General features: G+C 38.9%; 3 protein-coding genes across 11 annotated transcripts in view; 2 read left to right on the top strand and 1 right to left on the bottom strand.

The window, feature by feature from the left end:
• LOC134740485 (endonuclease/exonuclease/phosphatase family domain-containing protein 1-like) overlaps positions 1 to 3,100 on the top strand; it is a 36,483-nt gene extending 33,383 nt beyond the window's left edge. The window contains exon 6 of the mRNA XM_063672974.1: positions 1,579 to 3,100. Within this exon, the coding sequence (XP_063529044.1) occupies positions 1,579 to 1,811 (233 nt within the window). The 3' untranslated portion in view covers positions 1,812 to 3,100. The remainder of the gene's footprint in view (positions 1 to 1,578) is intronic.
• A 2,117-nt stretch (positions 3,101 to 5,217) lies between these two features.
• Positions 5,218 to 6,650, top strand: LOC134740460 (uncharacterized). The gene has a single exon (XM_063672902.1). The coding sequence runs from the start codon at positions 5,341 to 5,343 to the stop codon at positions 6,628 to 6,630; it is 1,290 nt and encodes a 429-aa protein (XP_063528972.1). The 5' UTR covers positions 5,218 to 5,340; the 3' UTR covers positions 6,631 to 6,650.
• Positions 6,651 to 8,524: 1,874 nt separating this feature from the next.
• LOC134740478 (GTPase-activating protein skywalker) overlaps positions 8,525 to 19,913 on the bottom strand; it is a 110,856-nt gene continuing 99,467 nt past the window's right edge. For 6 of the 9 annotated variants that reach the window (XM_063672962.1, XM_063672961.1, XM_063672955.1 and 3 more), the window contains 4 exons: positions 18,692 to 19,627; positions 18,366 to 18,469; positions 13,887 to 14,018; positions 8,525 to 12,635 (listed from right to left, as the gene is read on the bottom strand). In XM_063672962.1, coding sequence (XP_063529032.1) covers positions 12,494 to 12,635; positions 13,887 to 14,018; positions 18,366 to 18,469; positions 18,692 to 19,627 — 1,314 coding nt within the window. In that variant the 3' untranslated portion in view covers positions 8,525 to 12,493. Of the gene's footprint in view, positions 12,636 to 13,886; positions 14,019 to 14,050; positions 14,174 to 18,365; positions 18,470 to 18,691; positions 19,628 to 19,913 lie in introns of all 9 variants that reach the window. The other 3 variants (XM_063672959.1, XM_063672963.1, XM_063672964.1) reach the window with 1 other exon arrangement.

The following is a 19,913-nucleotide window of genomic DNA, read 5'->3' on the forward strand; positions in this document are numbered from 1 at the left end:
AGACGTCATGTTGTGACATCATAATATGATACCTATCTCTCGTCATGGTGAACATATTCTTTTGTGTATGTATATGGGAACAGAATTCAGTATTAAGTATCTATTCTGTTTTTAATGTTATAAAGAACTCCTCAAATGTCTTGTCGCGTCATCACGCAGTATTTTAGAATACTTAATCAAATACAGGATGTCCAGCAGCAGAGTTCCTTTTTCAAATTCATATAATTTTCGAACGCAATGTGCAAGGGGTCGCGGGGTGTTTTTATTTCGTGAGTTTTACGGATTGATTAGTGACAATGGATCGCTGGCCAGCAGAACAGCGTGCATATGCTTTGAGATGTATCTAATCAAAGGATTTTCATTTTTACTGTATACAAGGAGTAAATTTAAAAGTGGAAAAATTACTGCCTTGGGTGAGACTTGAACTCACGGCCTCTGGATAATAGCATCGATCGCAGACGTTTCTGCTTGTTTAAAAATTAATTTACAAGGAGTAAGTTTTGCATTCATTTCGGAATATACGGAAAAGGTTGGAGGAGTGCGTATACGTATATATCCTTAAGCTGGCTCATTTTACTTAAAGGAGACTTTCCTTTATTTTTAAAAAGAAACAAAACTGCATTCAAACATTTTCTAAAACTCGCTTGCCTCGCCCGGGACTCGAACCAACTAAAATTAAAAAAACAAACTCCCTATTTTATTATACTAATCGATGGCATAAATTATTCAGGATAAAATTTCTCTAACAAACATTTGGTTACTGTTAACTTTCAACAAGTAAAAGACACGTAACAGTTCTCTTATCTCTCCAACATTGAAGTACACGCTTGCTAATTTATCGCTAAGTACCTTGTTGAAATCTTTGATAAGAAAATCGTTTAATGGTAGTAATACCTCTAAAATTGCTATGAAACCGTTCAAGAGCTAAGGGTTGCGGTGAAAATATTATTAGGGGCATAAATAATTTAAGTGTAACAAATTCATAGTAAAATAAAGTTTATGTTAGATTTAACGATCATTTTTATTTTTAAGACCAAATGTTTGTTAGAGAAATTTTATCCTGAATAATAATACCAGCGTTTAGTATAATAAAATAGGGAGTGTTTGTTTTTTAATTTTAGTTGGTTTGAGTCCCGGGCGAGGCAAGCGAGTTTTAGAAAATCTTTGAATGCAGTTTTGTTTCTTTTTAAAAATAAAGGAATGTCTCCTTTAAGTAAAATAAGCCAGCTTAAGGATTTAAGGTAGTTTCCCTCCGGGCCCGACTTATCTTTCCACACTATAGCGAAGGCCGACATTTAGAAAATGTGATTTTCAAAAAATTATATCCGCGTTCGTCTTCTTTTCATTAAAATAAATAGTTCTGGTTTAGGTATACGTTTTAGTTTATTTTTAATCAAATTTTTAAATATAAAATTTGCCACTATGCACCTTGGAGTGCCAAGCGAACGCCACGCGGTCAATTTAGTCCACCAAATTTGAAATTTCATTACAAATTTCCACCAAATATAATTTATGATTAAGTGAGGTTTTAAATAGTGTTTATTTCGTAATAATCTAAACTCCAAACGCTATTTTCAGTTCTCGAATGCTGCGAGCCGCTACTAGACGAAGGTCTATCCACAACCATAGACAACAATTACTCCGGCCAGAGCTGCATCCTCTGCCCAGGTACCGACAAGACCACCTTCAACGGTCACTTCGGGGCTATTAAGTCTGGTCTCAGTCACCTCGCGATCCCGCGCGGCTGGTCGTGGGGCGGGCCGGCCTCGCCCTACTGCCCCGTGTGGGCGGAGATCAAACTCCCCGATTGACAGATGGACTCGAGGCTGATCTATTGTGTACCTTCGGCGGTTCTGTTCTTCCTGCACTGTCTCCTTTTGGTGGTGTTGTACATGTTCTGGTTTAATAGTCACGTATTTTAGTAAGTCGTTATTTTGGAGCATAGTTATTGTAGAAGGGTTGTAAAATATAAGAGAAATCGTGCCCCGAGTTTGAATGGTGAGGTGGCACTATGACGCCATTGTTTTCGTAGTAGCTGGATTAATACCAAAAATATTACTTTGCTAATCCGCGATACGTTATTCAATCAGTGCTAACCCGTTATACTTACTTGCGTATTTTTACATGCAATTAATTAGTAGCTGGATTGTCAAGCGTCAACTTATGTAGCCGTAGCTTCCGCGTCCGTCTAAACTGCGCGAACTTGAATAACAGAGGGAGGGAGTGTCATCGTAAACGACATATTTTCACAGAAATTTGCCATTAATGATGACATTGCCACACTTTGTCATTGCAAATGCCACGCAGAGTTAGCTTTGCCTGTTGCCTGACTCTACAGTGTTTTTTCATAGTCTTTACAACTCTTCTGCTGTCAATAACTCTTTGATTTTAAGATTTAAATTGTTAATCGCATTTGGATCCATTGAATTATTATGTTATGTTATATGTAAGATATCTTCCTTTTTAAGTCCTCGATAGATATATGTACAATCAATTTTGACGTGCATCATATAAAGGCAAGCGGACACCGGCTCCGTGTGCGTAGACGTGCGTGTGCGCTTATATGTTTGAGCCGCGCACGCACGCGTCACGCAAGCGGTGTGCCGTCTCTCATGAGGATCTGTATATTACTACGCGCACGCGCACGTCTACGCACACGAATTCAGTGTGCACAGGCCTTTATTGATATCATTAATCACTTTCACCATATTGCACTCGGGCATAATTCATGAGAAATGTTATATTTGAGATGTTTTAACATTCTGACTGGAGTATGACTTAAATTAATAAGAATAATAAATTGTCAAACCGACTAAATCATTAATTTCACATAGATCGGAAGCACTTGTTAAGTTATTCACCTATGTGTTTAAATAGTATTATTTTGGGATCAAATCAAACATTTTTTTGCACTGAAGTCTAAAGATGATTTATATTTTAACAAAATATCACTGTAAAATGTACATGAAATATTATCTGTCCAAAATGGTGATTTACTTCTGTGACGTGATTCTATAATTTAATCTTCTTATTTTTTTAGTTTTGCTTTGGTGTTAGGTATTATTTTAATGTTTTACTGAGTTTTTTCTGTACTTAGGAATTCTAAATAGGAATGTACTAGTGAAATGAATTTGCGTCCTTTAGCGTTGATACTACGGATGTATATATAACCATAAATTTAATTATGTATAATAGTAAAAATAAGCAGATGCTTAGGTATATATACGCGAAGTATTTTTTTAAACGATTGCAAACTATTATTTGTCTGATATTTAAGCCAAATGCTACTCTTAGTAAAGCTATATACATTTTGTAAGTAAACATTTCGTCTTCTGATACTCATATTTATTTCCAGTATTTACAGTTATTTATTTAAGAAGGATAATAAATCGTATTTATCGCTAACTTGTATCACTTTCTGACATTGATATTTGTATCTTATTGTCATGCAATAAGGTAACATTCTCAATATCTATTTTGTATCTAAGGTTTAAAATAGCTAATATTCCATTGCAGTTGTAAGATTTACTTTGAATTTCAGACTTAGGAAAACTATGGTGTGAGTTAGTGATACATATTTTTTTATTTATATATATCAATAATAATTTACCGAAACAGTGTACCTGAAGCTGTTTTCCTTTTAGGATAGTTATATAAACTTTAATTAACTATTAGTATATTTTAAGCAATTTTAATATAATTTTCGTTCTCAAAGGTCCAAAGGAAGCAATCAGATGTAAGTAGTTTTTACATCTACCAATAACATTTGTGCTCAGTGCATATCAAATAGATGCCAAGTATGATATTTTTGTGGATATCTTAAGGCTATAGCACATCTGCTGCGTGTACGTAGATGTGCACGTGCGCTCAAATGTTGGAGCCGTGCACGCACATGTAACGCAAGCGGTGTGCCGTCTCTCATAAGGATCTGTATATTACAACGAGCATGTGCACGGGTACGCACCACGCATGCGGTGTGCACAGGCTATTATTGTGGACTTTTCTGAACGTATTTCGAAATCATTCATTTCACTTCTAACAGCTGATATACCCAAATAATTAACATTCTACTTAAATATTGTTATATTTGTAAGCGGCAAATGATCTCGCGTTTGAATTAGTATACACGATAGTATATCCCACTGATGATATCAGTGTAGGTATAACACGCTTATCACAACCAACGTGTTATGTGGCTAAAATATTGATACAAATATTAATATATTTCTTTAAAAAATTGTTTTATGGGTCGACTGGGCATTACGTTATCATCTAAGTGGGTCTAGGTGTGGGCGTATGGGCATAAATAACAATTAAATTGTCTTTTTGTCATAATATTGTACGACTTGTTAAATTAAATTTTCTAATCCACTTATATCCTTACTTTGTGATAAAAATAATTTATTTTTGTGAAATTATTTATAATTTTATTGTGTATTTTTAATGTTATTTTCTTGGTGTATTATGATTATTATTGGTGAATTTAAAATAAATTATTGAAAGAATGTCTTGTTATTTAATTTATATTCATAGATGTCCTAAATTAAGTTATTTAACATACCCACGGACTGACTGAATGGAAGAACCTCCTCCATCGAGGTACTCCGCAGTCTGCGCCTGTATTATCAGGGCCATACAAATGAAACGAATGGCATCTTATTCATCAAAATTAGCTCAGAGGGCCTACCGCGAACCACGTTCGACGTGTTGCCTCTCTGTCGCACTTGTAAATTCGTACGTAAGTGTGATAGGGAGGCAACACGTCGAACGTGGTTCGCGGTAGCCCCTGAGTAGTGAATAGTCGTAGTCAGGTAAAAAAGTAATGCTTATAAAGTAGGAAACTAAAAAAACGTATGATTTTTACACTAGACAAACACATCAAACATTTATCAAATTTTTAAGTTAGCAACTTTGACCTATAGTTTGTCAAAGGACTGGCTCATTTCGAACATAGACAGAGACTCATACTATCTTTGTCTTACACCAGTACTAGCAACCAAAAGAAAAGGATGTATAGTTTTTTTTTGTTTTTATTTACTGCCAATTTGGTTTGACAAACTATTAAAAAGCAATCATGGCCCTAGAAAAAATTAATAAATTATAATTAATAAAAATGAACGCATTTTATTTTTTTATTTATTTCATGACCATGGATACAAGTCCTTCAGTCGGAACGCATTTTAGTATTATCAGTGTTGCCAGCGCTGTCAATTTGACATTGACAGTTACTGTGGCGTCGTTCTCGTCCTCCTATGGAGCAATGAACTGTAGGTAGAACAAAAGAACCTAAACAAACCTTTGAATTATCTCGCATACTTATAGTGGTTGAGGTGAAATAAAATGAAGCCTGAAGATGCGCCCAAAGACGAAGATGAAAAAGCGGAGCCAGAAAATGCACCACTCGTCGCGGGGGACGTTATTGGCGACACTGCTTATAGCGAGCGATTTGTTTTAAAAATCCTGCTAAAGTTAGCAAATTTGGACACTTTGAAAGAAGAAATCAAGGAAAAATCTTTTGAAGATGATCTTTGCACGCTGTGGGATATGACTGCGGAGCGAGATGTGGTTTTATTCCTCCAGAAACATGACATCTTAAAACTCTTCTATTTCGCTTTGCCCGTTATAGAATCTCCGCGTTTTATAGAGATAATTGTCGGTATTATAGGAAATTTATCATGCCATAGGAACGTCGTGTCGGATCTGATGAAAATGAATAACTTTTTGGAGTTACTCCTTGATTACATGAAGAGTGATGACAGTCTGGTGCTGATACAAGTGCTGCGCCTCGTAAACTCGAGTTTGTTCCTCGCGCCCGACGCTCACGTCGCTACTTTGATGGATATTTTCCAAAAGACAGACTATTCTAGCACTCTATATTTCATGTTAAAGAATTCTTCAAGCAAAGAACTGCTTCTGACAGCAATAGAGAATTTCAATACACTGTGCTCATATTGTAACACAGAGAAAACCAGATCGCTTTTCTTTACGAACTTCTTGAAGAAGGAAGCTATCGAGTCTCTGGTAGCAGGTTTTACCGAGATTATTGTGAATCAAAAAGATTCCTGTGAGCAGGATGAACTTGAAAGAGTGCTGGTTATAACATTTCAAATAGTACTCAATTTGGTAGGTTTTGACAAGTCTCAGGACATTTACATAGAGTGCGCTGACGATGTTGCTAACATGATACACCAAGCTTTATGCTACTATGAGAGGAAGTTGATTAATCTCAAAGAAATAGATTCCGATGTAATAGATATAATTGACTCTAGTATAACTATAATCAATGTGTTGAAAATCACCTGTGACCCCAGTAAATATTTCAGACCATGCTACAGGATGTGGCGGGCAGTGAGTTTAATATTAAAAAACACAAAGAACGGTACCAGTTTTGAGCAAGACGACAGGGAAGAGTTGACAGCATACACAAGAAACATTGTCAATCCGTTGAGTACACTTATTTGTGTTTACTTGAAAAGTTGTACTGAAGAGGAGTTATTGAAGATCCTTGATGACCTTGGTGAGGAGTATGAGAGAATAGTGGGTGCCGTGAAAGACAAGGAGGTTCAAGCTGAAGTCAGTAAAAGAACAGATAACTACAGAACTAGGTTAAAGGACAATGTAGATTCATAATAAACACTTGATCATACCTCTTGATTTTTTTCTTCAAACCTTAAAGCAGATCAGAGACCCGATTGGAATAAACCTACTAAGTATACTAATATTCCATGCAGGATCATCTTCAATCAGTTGCAGTGACAGCAGCTTTCCATAGTCAGGCAGCTCAACAGGTTTCAAGTCTATTAACCTTTCGTATGCCTTGTCCCATATACATACCACACAATTTGGACCAAATTACAGTTTCAAGGTTATTAATCGGTAGCAAATTTTTGACAAAGGCATACAAAGGGTTAATATAGTTTGGCTGTGAAATAGAGGATTGGGTTAGCTTTATGGCCTGGAATAGCCCTTTAAGTCAAATCCCGTAGAACAAAACTAGACAGGTAAACCCTATGCTGGCGCCATCTATACCTTTGACAGTTGCCAACCCCATTGGCTGAGTAGTATTTTGCCTCTTATAAGCTTTATAAAGCTTTGAAATTAACTTGACTAAGTTACTTAACTAACTTAGCGGATTCACTCACGTGTTTTAGTCACTCGCGCGACATGTTTCGGAGAGCCTAGGTCTCCATTTTCAAGCACTAGCAGTGCCTGAGTGAGTAGCGGTCACGACGGATGGGCGTCACGTACTAAAACACGTGAGTGAAACCGATAAGTTAGTTAAGTTAATATGTCTCACGATAGTTCAAATTCGATTAAACTTGCCTGTTCTCATTTGATGATAATCTATTTTAGGCAGTCTGGTTGAAGAGGCCATTATGTTTTAGAAAAGAATTAACATACAAAAACAATGTATTCCGACACATTGATGTGCAGTAGTAGTAAAAAACTTTAATTAATGCATTAAACAAGTAGGTAGGTACTTGATACCCCTGATGGCAAGTGTTGTGAACTTATTGCTGTGTTTCTCCATGATAAAAATTTCATAATTTGCCTAAGGTAGACTGTTGCAAAGTCCTCTGCAATATTTTCTAAAGAATCTTATTAAGACTTCGACCGTGATACGTTTGCACCAACTTCGCACTCTTAGCACTGACAATGACAATGTATGGCCGCGCCACCATCAACACTCGTCACGCAAAACTAGCGCGGTCGGACTCAAGTAAAATAGGTTTTATATGGAATATTGGCAATCCTTATTAATTCCTGTCTTTGCTAAATGACTATAAAATCATTTACAGTACATATGGTGCTACTTTCTCGCACTAGTGCGTAAAGTGCACTTTTTGTGCATATGTCGAAAGTTTAAAGGGCCATATACTGTAAAACGTTGTTCGATACATGTGCGAATAGGTAATTCGCAACTCGTGTCGATTTAAAACACTCCCTGCGGTCGTGTTTTAATTTATCGCCACTCGTTTCGAATTTCCTCTTTTCCGCACTTGTATCGAAAACTAATTCGACAGTAGTTTTTCAAGAACCATAAAGCCTCATACTTTTAAACCACAATAATGTTTCCTAGCGAAAAACTATTTGCTTCGCGCAGTTTCATCCGAGGCCCCAATGGTTTCATGGAACAAACATTGCTAGTCCGAATAGGATGTCTGTTTCTGAGACCAAACTTACAATTATCATTCTAGTGTCTTATTTGCCGTTACCATAGCCAAATAAACCCAGTACCTAAAATCATATTAAATTAGATACTACTCGTTCCCCCGCCCCGTTCCCGCCCGTTCCGTCTGGACGCCCTAGGTACCGCTGGAGAGACGAAGTGCAGAAAGATCTCAGCGAACTCGGCGCCGTCGACTAGACAGAAACGGCTTTGGACAGAGTAGCATGGTGGTCTTTGGTGTCGGAGGCCAAGATCCACTTCGGGTCGTCGCGCCACAGCAGTAAGTAAGTTAGCCCCCTCTTCAGAGTTCTTGCAGGTTCAAAGGGTAAAATGAAAAAAAGTAAAACGATAATAGTATACGGGATTATATATTTTGTAGACATCATAAAGCAACATTTACATTACCATTAAACAAGTTTCGCCCGTCGGCTAGACTATCGAATGTAACAGTACAGTAACGTAACAAAACAAGCACGCGCTCGATATGCTCACAACACACACCACAAATACTGAAAAGGAGAACAAATATTAATAACAGTATACTTTACATTATATGTATTTATAAACTAACACGTCCTACGCGCCCCGGTGGGGCGAAATCGCACAAAAATTTAAATATCAATTCGTAAATATTTAGATTATATCGTTAGAGATAAAAACAGGATAAAGACTAGACTTTACACTGATCAACGACAACTCGGGATCGCGCTGCGCCTAATATTACATACATCCACAAAACTCAACCATTATTACTACTAAAAATTGCCCCAAATAAATTCAACTGTAGGTATATTGTCGTGCAATTGAATTTGTTTAACCAATTTTTAGACCATATCCGGGGCTGATCGTCCCAACATTTTTATCGATATACCCGTCTCATTCACACGTTGGTGTGAAAGAGACGGGTGCGCAGCGCGCCCGCAACAGAACGTAATATCGTCCGCGGCGCCCCCGCACCCCGCGGCCGCCACGACCCCCCCTCCCCCTATATAACTGTATACACTATACTACTTACATAACGTGTGCAAGGGACCCGCGACACCTACATTCAGGCAAAAGGCAAACAATTATACTCAAATATGGTATGGTATTTTAACCTCATATTATACGTCTACACGTGCAAGCAATATTGAACGCATCCCTAGTCTGAGCCGCGGCGTCTACGTAAAAATATAAAAAAAATAATTTAAGCATATGCTAACATACGATTTTAAGCTTTCATTATTTTATTAAAATGCCTTTCTGCGGTGTCGCGGGACGCGCGCACATACTCAAAACAACTGAGCGAATATACCAAAGTTACCGACATAACTTTAAGGCCCCGAGCGGACGCGTGCGTACGGTCAGCATACGGTCGCGTTAACACGTTGACAGTCAATGTACGGTCGCAGTAAGACGCTGACCGCGACCGTATATGCTAACCCTACTCACGAGTCCGCAAGAGGCCTGTAGCGGCCCGCGGGGGCGCTATATTAACATTATATAAACCATTGTTACCTAATTAATAAATTACATAAATAATCTGAATTTAAAACGAGTCTTAGGCTTTGATAATCATGTTTGTAGTACTTCCGGATCGGCTCGAAAGACCTACTATTTCAAAACCGATTTTGAGAGTATTTAGATGGTCAGTTTTAAAATAGTATAGGTGAGAACATATATAACTTAGCCAATAATGGAAGCTCACTTTGTAATTCGTGATGATTTCGTTATCGTCATCACGAATTGCCGAGTGAAGGCAAGCCGCCGGTGATATGCTATCCCGTTGTACTTCAGGGATATGTATGTTGTGATGTCCGACTAACGCTACGTTCGCATTCAACATATATAAAAAATCGCACATTAAAATTACTTCGTTCATTTTTTTAAACGCTAAAAACCGTCAAGTTTTCGCATCCGCTATAGCTTCGTCACATACATTAATATTAGATAAGAAAATTATTAATGAGATGGAAGGCGGTCGTCGATTCGTGATTCGAAACATCATTTATGCATCTTACTAACACCTATACTAAATACGAGAATGAAACACACATAAGTCGTACCATAGAAAATCTGCAATTAGAAATGGTGTCAAAAATCACGAATCAATATATTTATACCAAATTGCCAGACGTATAAAGTCGAATGGTCCTTTTTTTGGCACATAACCGTCAAATGTAAAATAATAATACTACACTCACCGAGTCTCACTCATTACTACAGATGTGCCAGATGCGCAAAATTTCCAAAAAGTTAACGGAAGTTTCAGTAAAATTTCACAGGAAACAGGAAGGAATATAAGAAGTTTCCGAAGTATTTCCCTGTGGAAATTTCGCAATTTTGGAAACTTTCCGACGGCACACCAGTACTCATAACTTTAGGTACACATAGAACACCGACAACTGTTTAAAAAGTTTAAAACCGTGCGTAGCGACACCTACAAATGTTTCTACTTTAAATTTCTTTGGTACATTTTTGTGAGCAAAGACATGGTGACAGTTTTGAGTATATGAGACATGTTTATAAATTATATGGAGCAATGAAACATTGCTTACTAACGATAGTAATTTGAACCGTTATTTAAAAGCAATATAGTCCAATATTACTAACGATATATAGACAAAGTTACTCTGTCCATACTTATCCACGTATCAAGCCATAAGCATGAAGACTATTGTCCGTAATTTTGACCATTCAAAGCCAGACTTATGACATCTGGCGCGTATGGTACGTCCTTCTTATATTATATTTCTTACGTTAATACAGAAGTAGGATATAACTGCCAGCCGTCGTAAGCTGCCTTTTAAAAATATTCCAGCTTTTATGCACATATAATTGAAGACGGCATGGATGTTCCATTGCAGACTTGGGGCCATCCATAAATATTTGTTGTTTTTTTAAATTATTTAATTAAAACAACAAGCATTTTCTTTTTGGATGAACCTTTAAGTCACTAAGACTGAGAACGTGCCACCAATTTGTATATTTAATCGAGCAATAATGAAATTTTCAAAGAAAAACAAAATATCTTCACTAGATGGCGTTGACGATTAACAATTACAGCGCCATCTAGTAATAAAACTACGAGTATTTCTTAAGACATTTAATTTCATTATAACTCTGTAATAAAACTAAATATATCGTCTCACGTCACGTACAAGTATGGGAGCGATAAAATTGTGACCTTATGATGGCACGCCCTCGTCAGCTGCGGAACGTCCAGCCACCGACGCCTAGGCCATCATACATATTGCTTTCTTTAAGCGTATTTAATCCAATAGTTACGTAACACATCTTTGTACTTACACACTCTACGCGAGTAAATATCGTAACAACCTAATTGCCCCTTTCGTTGTTTTGAACGGATCTGTTAGCCTACACACTTGTCTTATTAGTACGTGTGAGGTTAGGGGATACGGGAGATTACACGTGAATAAATATAGTAAATACAGCTAATACACAGTCTATTTACGGCAAGAGACGGACAACCAAATACATAGCGATTATGTCAATCTAATCTTGCGCAATCTCATACCTCACTCGTGCGGTTGCAATTGCAATTAAAACTCAAATTTTAAGAACAAAGTGTGATACAAGCTTGAATAAGATTCGATGGTATAGTAAGAATAATTTTTGTTTGTAGAAATAATTCTAATGCTAAGCACCTATGTAGAGACTTGATTTAAGAGTCCAAACAAACCATTTTTAGCATTTGTGCATGTCTCTGTGGGATTTTAGCTGTACAGTGTATATAGATGTATATATATCGCTATGTAGCCGACCGCCGCCTGCAGGCATGCGCACCTTGTGACACGATCACAACATTTATATCACACTTGGGGTACGACAACACATAAATCGGGCTTCCCGTTTACTGTGACGCTATTACAGTGTTCCATATGAAAACTAGTTTCGATCAACCGCTCTGCAAAGCCATTTTGTATAGGAAGTATGGGAATTCGGTTCGAATACTTTTAATTGATGAATATCACAATAGAATAGAAAAAAAACGTCTCGGCCGACGCTTTACGCGTCGCGTTCGCTCTTATTTCGTAGACATAAAGCTTTTTTTCTATCGGCTATTGCAGATTTCGCGTCGATAGGTGTGCTGGGAAACCCTGAGACGGACGTTTTTATCACGCGGTCACGTAGACAAATACGAGCATCATATCCGTACTGGCCCCGTAGACAACATGTCAATCGCTAACGCTCCGTAGCGAACGAAACGCAACTGTCACTGTCACACTTATATGCAAGATTGTCACGTTGGCTAGGCCGGCTGGTGATGGTGATGGTGACGTCACAGTCACAGATGGGACGGGGCAGCCTGGGAGATCCCCCCTATGCGCCGGAGAAGCCGTACACCTCGAGGACGCGGATCTCGAAGTCGCCGGAGGGGCAGAGCGGCGGGTTGTTGAAGGTGGAGCAGCGGTCCGTCTTGCCGAAGCGGATGTTCTCGTCCATCCAGATCGCTTGACCATCGCTGGAAGGTGGAGGGTTGGTGTTAGAGTTGAGAATTATGAGTTTTTACCTTTTAATCGCCCCGGCCGTGTAAAATCAAATTCGTTTTGTTGCTTCCTGCAATGCGAGCTCTACTAAAGATTAACTAGTTTATTGTTCCGTTAAAGCAATATACTCACTTTGTAGTGGTAAATTAACTGTCGTTTCTATGGCTTAGAACGCACTGAGATTAATTTCTTGCGGTCCGCAAAAAGTGTAACGTACGGCATATTTCATAAGCGCACGCACTTGCAAGACTGAAATCGCAAGAAAATAAGTGCGTTCTAAGCCTATGACTGACTAGAGCTGCCATATAAATGAAAAAAAAAAAAACTCCGTCGTAGAAGTCTAATTTCAATCGAAAGTAGTTAAGCGAAAAAGATACACCCTCAAAAATTGTTCAATTAAATAAGTGACTACTTTTTAACAGAAATTTCAAATTTTAGTAATAGATTTTTGTGGGTCCTTTTCCCTAAAGTACATGCTTATTGCACGCTAAAAGTGTTAAAACGTATTTGTCTGTACTCCTGTGGCGTTCAAAAGGTTCATATACAGCTAGTTGAACCTAATATGGTTGATGCGAAAAAAAATAGTTATGATTTACATTCAGATAAGGGCCTTTTGTAAATCCGGTGATATATAACTACCTTTGATTACGTATGCATAGAGAGAAATATTCAAGAGTGCATGATCTCCAAGCGTAGGAGACTACTAAACTTACCAACATGGCACCAACAGTATTCGTAATGCTATCCGCAGCAATAAACTACGCATGCTGCGATTTTGTACCTTGTCCTCTAATGTATTTATCCAAGCGTAACACCAACAAGGTGTAAAGTAATGTGTGTTTGAATTTATTTGTGAACAGCCCCGCCATCGGTGGTCAGCATCGTCCTGGATTATGCAGCCGTGTTATTTTGACTACCGACGCAAGCTAAAAAAGTATAGGAGCCATATTGCCGCAAAACCACCTGACTAACTGGTGTGTCCCAGCCATTTAAAATTGTCAGGGGTACTTGATAAATGTTAGAAAGTCGCTTATCCTTCGCCTACGGTGATCCTGGAGTCAACCATAAGGAGCTCGGAGCCACGGAGGAGGTACGTGTCATTTTGTATTACTAACGACGCAAGCTAAAAAGTTTAGGAGCAATGTTGTCTCAAACTCACCTACCTGGAGCTGGTACCCAAACCATTAAAAAAGTCTAGGATTAAGGCAGGTTATAAAGTAGCTTACCCTCCGCCGACGGTGATCATGGTGCTATCCCCGGCCATAAAGAGCGTCAGCGCATGATGGGACTTGCCCTCGTCCTCCGCCTTGTCCTCTAAGGTCCCCACCCAGGGGTACTTGGCTCGGACGGGATGCAAACTGCAAAAGGCGTTAGATGTGGTGGAACTGACCCGCCGCCGATGGTGATCATCCTGGAGTCGGCGGCCATGAAGAGCTCGGAGCCGTGCGCGACGGTCTCCTTGCTGTCGCCGCCGCAGCCCACCCAAGGGTACTTGGCGCGCTCCGGGTACAGGCTGCGGGCACGGGCACGGGCACGGGTACAAGCCGGGAACCGGGAAGCGTATCGGCCGACCCGACAGAGACGTGATCCGACCACAACCACAACGATTACAAGCCGAGGGGATTCGATTTTGATTCTTCTTTTTTTTTTAAACCACTTTTTGAACTTCAGAAGCAATAGAATGTTGTAATGTTTTAAATGTTCACGCGATTTTTATTTATTAATTTACACGAGAAGTTATTCTAAAGCGACGAGTCATGTTAAAAATTTACTCAGAATTATCTATATTTTATTATAAGAAATTTGGAGAATTGATTAAGAAACTGACTTGTCGAATATCTTTGAAATATGTAAATGTGTTCTTCTTCCTTATACGTTTAGGATTTTAAACACTAAATTAATATTGTGACATTTTTATCAATTTAAAACTCCAGCTTGGAACTTCAGTTAGGTCCAGGTCTATGTACTCTACAATGTAAGAATTCACTGAAGAATAATACTGTTGAAGTGATATTGTTGTTTATTTATTGCTACGTTTATTGATACTTTAAGCTGTTCATACTTTTTGGAACCCAAAATCTTGCTGCGTCAATTGATAGTTTAAGCTGTTCATACTTTTTTAAACCCAAAATCGTCTTCTAATAGTTGTGAAAATGTAATTTATAAAAAATGACAATCACGTCTCTAGAAAAAATGGAGTTGTTATGTATAGGATAAAGGAAAATGCAGCAATAACGCAGAGCGGATTGCGCAGCGGAAGTCGAAAAGGAACGTTATTTAATCAATGAATGTTAAAATCAGAAAAATTCAATAGAAAAGTAATTGGCAAGAAATTAAACTTAACTTTGGAACTGTGTACACGGCTTATTACAACGATTCTAATGACGATATTAGTTTTAACGACACTTCATGCATCTATTTCGAATAGTGTGAAATTTCGATTCTCCAACTATGTGCCGAGACAATATTATGTGCCAAGCTTCTGTGCCATGACAAAACACTAATGTCAGCTTGACAGTTTAAATTTCGTAAACGAAACTTAACATCAATCATTCTCAATTCGATATCTGAAATATTTTTCAGTCTGTTCCGTTATAAAAATAACAAATTAAGTCTATCCTTTTTTATGAAGTCGCCTCATTTTTTTCTCAAATGTCTACTGAGAAGATTCAAGTATGTTTGTCGAATCAACGTCGTGTCTTGCCATTACATAAGATATGCATGTAAAAGAGAATAATTAAAATTCATCTTTTCATGTATACAGTTCCATTAAAGAATAATCTTAAATACAAGAACTACTACAAAATCTAAACGTGAAACTATGACATACAATGATTACTACTGAAACCAAAGAGTGACTAATAGTAGAAGAGGTGTAAAGTGTGTCGAACTTGACAGCTTAAATAGATGTCGCTGTACGACATACATTATGCGGTTAACAGGTTTGACGGTCGAAAATTGTTACCACAAAACTTAAAGCGCCGTAAAGTTTGGCTGTCAAATTCGAGACCACTATTATTTTTAATAACAAAACGGGTTACTAACGTTGTTTAAGTTGCTTGACATCCTTCGCGCCATAACGAGGATCTTCAACAGGAGCAATTTTCAACTTAAAAAACGTGTGTGGCCCGTTTTAATGTATTTACCACGATTTTTTTCTTCCTACAATCAATCACTCTTTGAGTGAAACTAATGGCAGTACATGCAAAGCGGTGCACTGAAAGGAAGTGTGCCTGCAGCGTTTACCCGAAGTACCGAGGTACCCGTTACTTACTGACAGTTTGCCATTTGACAGTCACCAGTTTGCGGCGGCCGGCTTAGACTCCAAAATAATCACCGACACGTTTCAATAAGATCTCATTGGAAAATTTAGAAGAATTTTAAAAGCGCATTAAGGATTGTTAAAACTTTTTAACATGTAAATTTATAAATTAAGTTTACATTTGGTTGTTTACTATCGGAAGGATTGTTATAGTTACCTTGTGTTAAAGGATATTTAAAGCGTTCTATAATTTTAGACAATAAGTATTTAACAATGACTAAAATAATCATAATGATTATTTAAGAGAGATATTCCAAGGGTTTAAATAATGTTAAATTAAAGCGCTTCTAAACAAAAACGAGATCATATTGAAATAATTCATATAAATTGATACATATTAGTTAAATCAAAACCACATATTGATAAACACAATCAATTTGCAAACCAAACATCGTCAAAACATCCAAGAAATTTGAATATTATAAGTTCGTAGTTCGAAAGTTTCAAAAGTCTCAAACTGGTACGTTCCAAACAGTAGGGAAGCGACAGAATAGTTGAGATTAGTAGGTGAAAAGCTACTATTCGTACTATTATTCGTGCAATTGACACTAGACTAGCACAATCTTTGTTTTCATATCCAAGTTACTAAATTGACAATTCGGTTGACCCAATTTGTTTGACCGAATTTCGTACAGTGGTGATCAGATATATTGGAGCGGCCGAGGTGCTCAAAAATACCTTGCACAGGCAGTTTAACGCCTTGACAAGAGGCATGTTCAGATTCAGATATTTGTAAGCGCCTTGGCCGCTCCGATATATCTGATAGCGACTGTATATTGACCCGCTAATTCGTTACTCTGTCACACGCGTTTAATTATACTGATCCCGGTTAATGCCACTGTGCGAGCGGTAAAGAAATATAATTATGCGCATGCGATACAGATTGGTGGGTCAATGTATGAAATACTTAGTACTTAAAGTTTGTTAAAGGACTGTCTCATTTCAAACATAGACAGAGAGAATCATACTATACCAAAAAGCACCCAAAAGAAAAGGATGAGTGTAGTTTTTTTTTGTTCTTATTTACTGACAATTTGGCTTGACCAACTATAGCGACCTTACTGTAATACAGAATTGGCACAAAAGCAGAATAATTACGTATTAAATTGGCCAATCGAACTGTCAATTTAGTAGGTATCTAGGATATAAAAAACAGAGCTTAAGAGCAAATCAACGTGCTCACTAGCGCCACTGGTAAATAATTGTTATTACTTAAAATAATCACAATAATTTAGCAGTGGCGCTAGTGAGCACGTTGATGAGCTCTTAAAATATTGAGACATACAAGTTGAGCATAATATTGTAGCCGCTTTGGCAGCTGAAGTACCTAGATGTTGCTCCATGGCGCCGTACGTTTTGCGGTAACTATATACTAAAACGTTAATGCTTGACTTTAGTCACTTGACAATCTACAGGGTGGCTAAAAAATAAGTGCTTTCCCGTTGCCAGTGAGGTTTTGGGCTTATACTGAGCAACTTTTACTATGGGACCAATCACGACATCGCGAACAAAAATGTACCCTCCCATAGAAAATGGACCAGCCAAAATGTATGAAACAGCCAAATTTTTTTTTCGCGACTTCGGGGTTGGTCACATAGTAAAAGTATAATCCCAAAACCTCCCTGGCAACGGGAATGCACTTATTTTTTGCAACCGTGTATAATCTGGCAAACCCACTTTGTCAGTAGAAAAAGGCGCAAATTTCAAATTTTCAGTGGGAAGGGTTGTCCCCCTTCGCACCTACATTTTTATTTTTTCCGTTTTTTTCTACTGACGGAAATGGCTCACCAAACTTTAAGTACTTCATTGGTAAAGTTTGCAGATGCAATATTTATCAGAATTTGCACGTCTCAATATTCCTTTGTCTATGACACTAGCTAGAACTCACACGACTGCATTGATAGAGCTTTACGTTGTTATTGAAATGTGCGGTTTCAATACATGCCTTTACACAATGTAAACAAATATACGGTAGAAAATTACAGAATGTATTATGTAAGTAAGAACACATTCTGGTACGTGCAAATGTTCTTTTTAATGCATCGTGTTGGGGCATAACATTTTCACAATTTGTTGTATCAGTAGTTTTTAATAAAAAATAATTACATTCTGTAATACTCTATCAGTTCATATATCATCACTATCACACAACATACGAATAACGAAAAACACTTTTTTGGTAATATATACATTTCTTGCAAAACATTTTGAAACTGCTGCATTCTTAGTAAGTACGGTTTCATGTAAATTTACTGTGTACATTTTAGGTTTAATAAATTAAGGCAAAATTTACAGTGTAGTTTTACTAAGAGTGCGCAGTCTCAATCCGTGCATTGCAAACTGGACCTTATCCCGTATAGACAAGGTTGGTTGTTGTTGTTACCTGAAGAGGAATGTCTCGCCGGTGCCGAAGTACGCCTGCCGGTTGCCGCGCTCGTCCTTCTGGTTGCGCTCGAACCACCGCGTCGAGCAGTACGCGCCGAACACCTGCAAGTTATTACGTACCTATCAGATGTTAGGAAAATACTACGTCATAACAAAGTAACACTAAACTTTCGCGTTTTGTACACATATTTATTGATATGAACGGATCTACAGCGATATAATTATGCGCATGCACATGTCCAGTGTGGGCTCGTGGTGCTCCACGCGCACGTAGAACGTGGTCAGCGAGCACCCGTGCTCCTCCGTCGTGTACATAATACCCACCTCGTTGTTGCACGTCTTGATCATGAGCAGCGTGGGCTCGTGGTGCTCCACGCGCACGTAGAACGTGGTCAGCGAGCACCCGTGCTCCTCCGTCGTGTACATAATACCCACCTCGTTGTTGCACGTCTTGATCATGAGCAGCGTGGGGTCGTGGTGCTCCACGCGCACGTAGAACGTGGTCAGCGAGCACCCGTGCTCCTCCGTCGTGTACATAATACCCACCTCGTTGTTGCACGTCTTGATCATGAGCAGCGTGGGCTCGTGGTGCTCCACGCGCACGTAGAACGTGGTCAGCGAGCACCCGTGCTCCTCCGTCGTGTACATAATACCCACCTCGTTGTTGCACGTCTTGATCATGAGCAGCGTGGGCTCGTGGTGCTCCACGCGCACGTAGAACGTGGTCAGCGAGCACCCGTGCTCCTCCGTCGTGTACATAATACCCACCTCGTTGTTGCACGTCTTGATCATGAGCAGCGTGGGCTCGTGGTGCTCCACGCGCACGTAGAACGTGGTCAGCGAGCACCCGTGCTCCTCCGTCGTGTACATAATACCCACCTCGTTGTTGCACGTCTTGATCATGAGCAGCGTGGGCTCGTGGTGCTCCACGCGCACGTAGAACGTGGTCAGCGAGCACCCGTGCTCCTCCGTCGTGTACATAATACCCACCTCGTTGTTGCACGTCTTGATCATGAGCAGCGTGGGCTCGTGGTGCTCCACGCGCACGTAGAACGTGGTCAGCGAGCACCCGTGCTCCTCCGTCGTGTACATAATACCCACCTCGTTGTTGCACGTCTTGATCATGAGCAGCGTGGGCTCGTGGTGCTCCACGCGCACGTAGAACGTGGTCAGCGAGCACCCGTGCTCCTCCGTCGTGTACAACAGCACGGGCTGGTACATCGTGATGCGGACCGGCAGCCACGACCATAACGTGAACAGCTGGAAAACGAAATGGCGGTTCAAGAAAGAGTAAACTTAATTTTGACTGGTGTACTACCGTCCCAAAGGTTGCTACTATAGTCTGTCAGTCATTTGTCAGTAGTAAAAGCCGCGAAATCCATTATTTGTATGGGATTCATCCCTTCGCACTTACTTTTTCAAATTGACGCCTTATTGTACTGACAATATAGGCTAAACTATATCTATTTAACCGCTGGGACGTCAGTAGGACCATGATTTGTAAATTTCACAAAAGAATTGAAAGCGAATTCTGGCTCGTCTCAAT

Source organism: Cydia strobilella, chromosome 4 (genome assembly GCF_947568885.1).
Source record: "Cydia strobilella chromosome 4, ilCydStro3.1, whole genome shotgun sequence".
NCBI lineage: Eukaryota > Metazoa > Arthropoda > Insecta > Lepidoptera > Tortricidae > Cydia > Cydia strobilella.

Coding starts and splice junctions, on each gene's coding strand:
- LOC134740460 (XM_063672902.1), top strand. CDS start 5,341: ATGAAGCCTGAAGATGCGCCCAAAGACGAAGATGAAAAAGCGGAGCCA.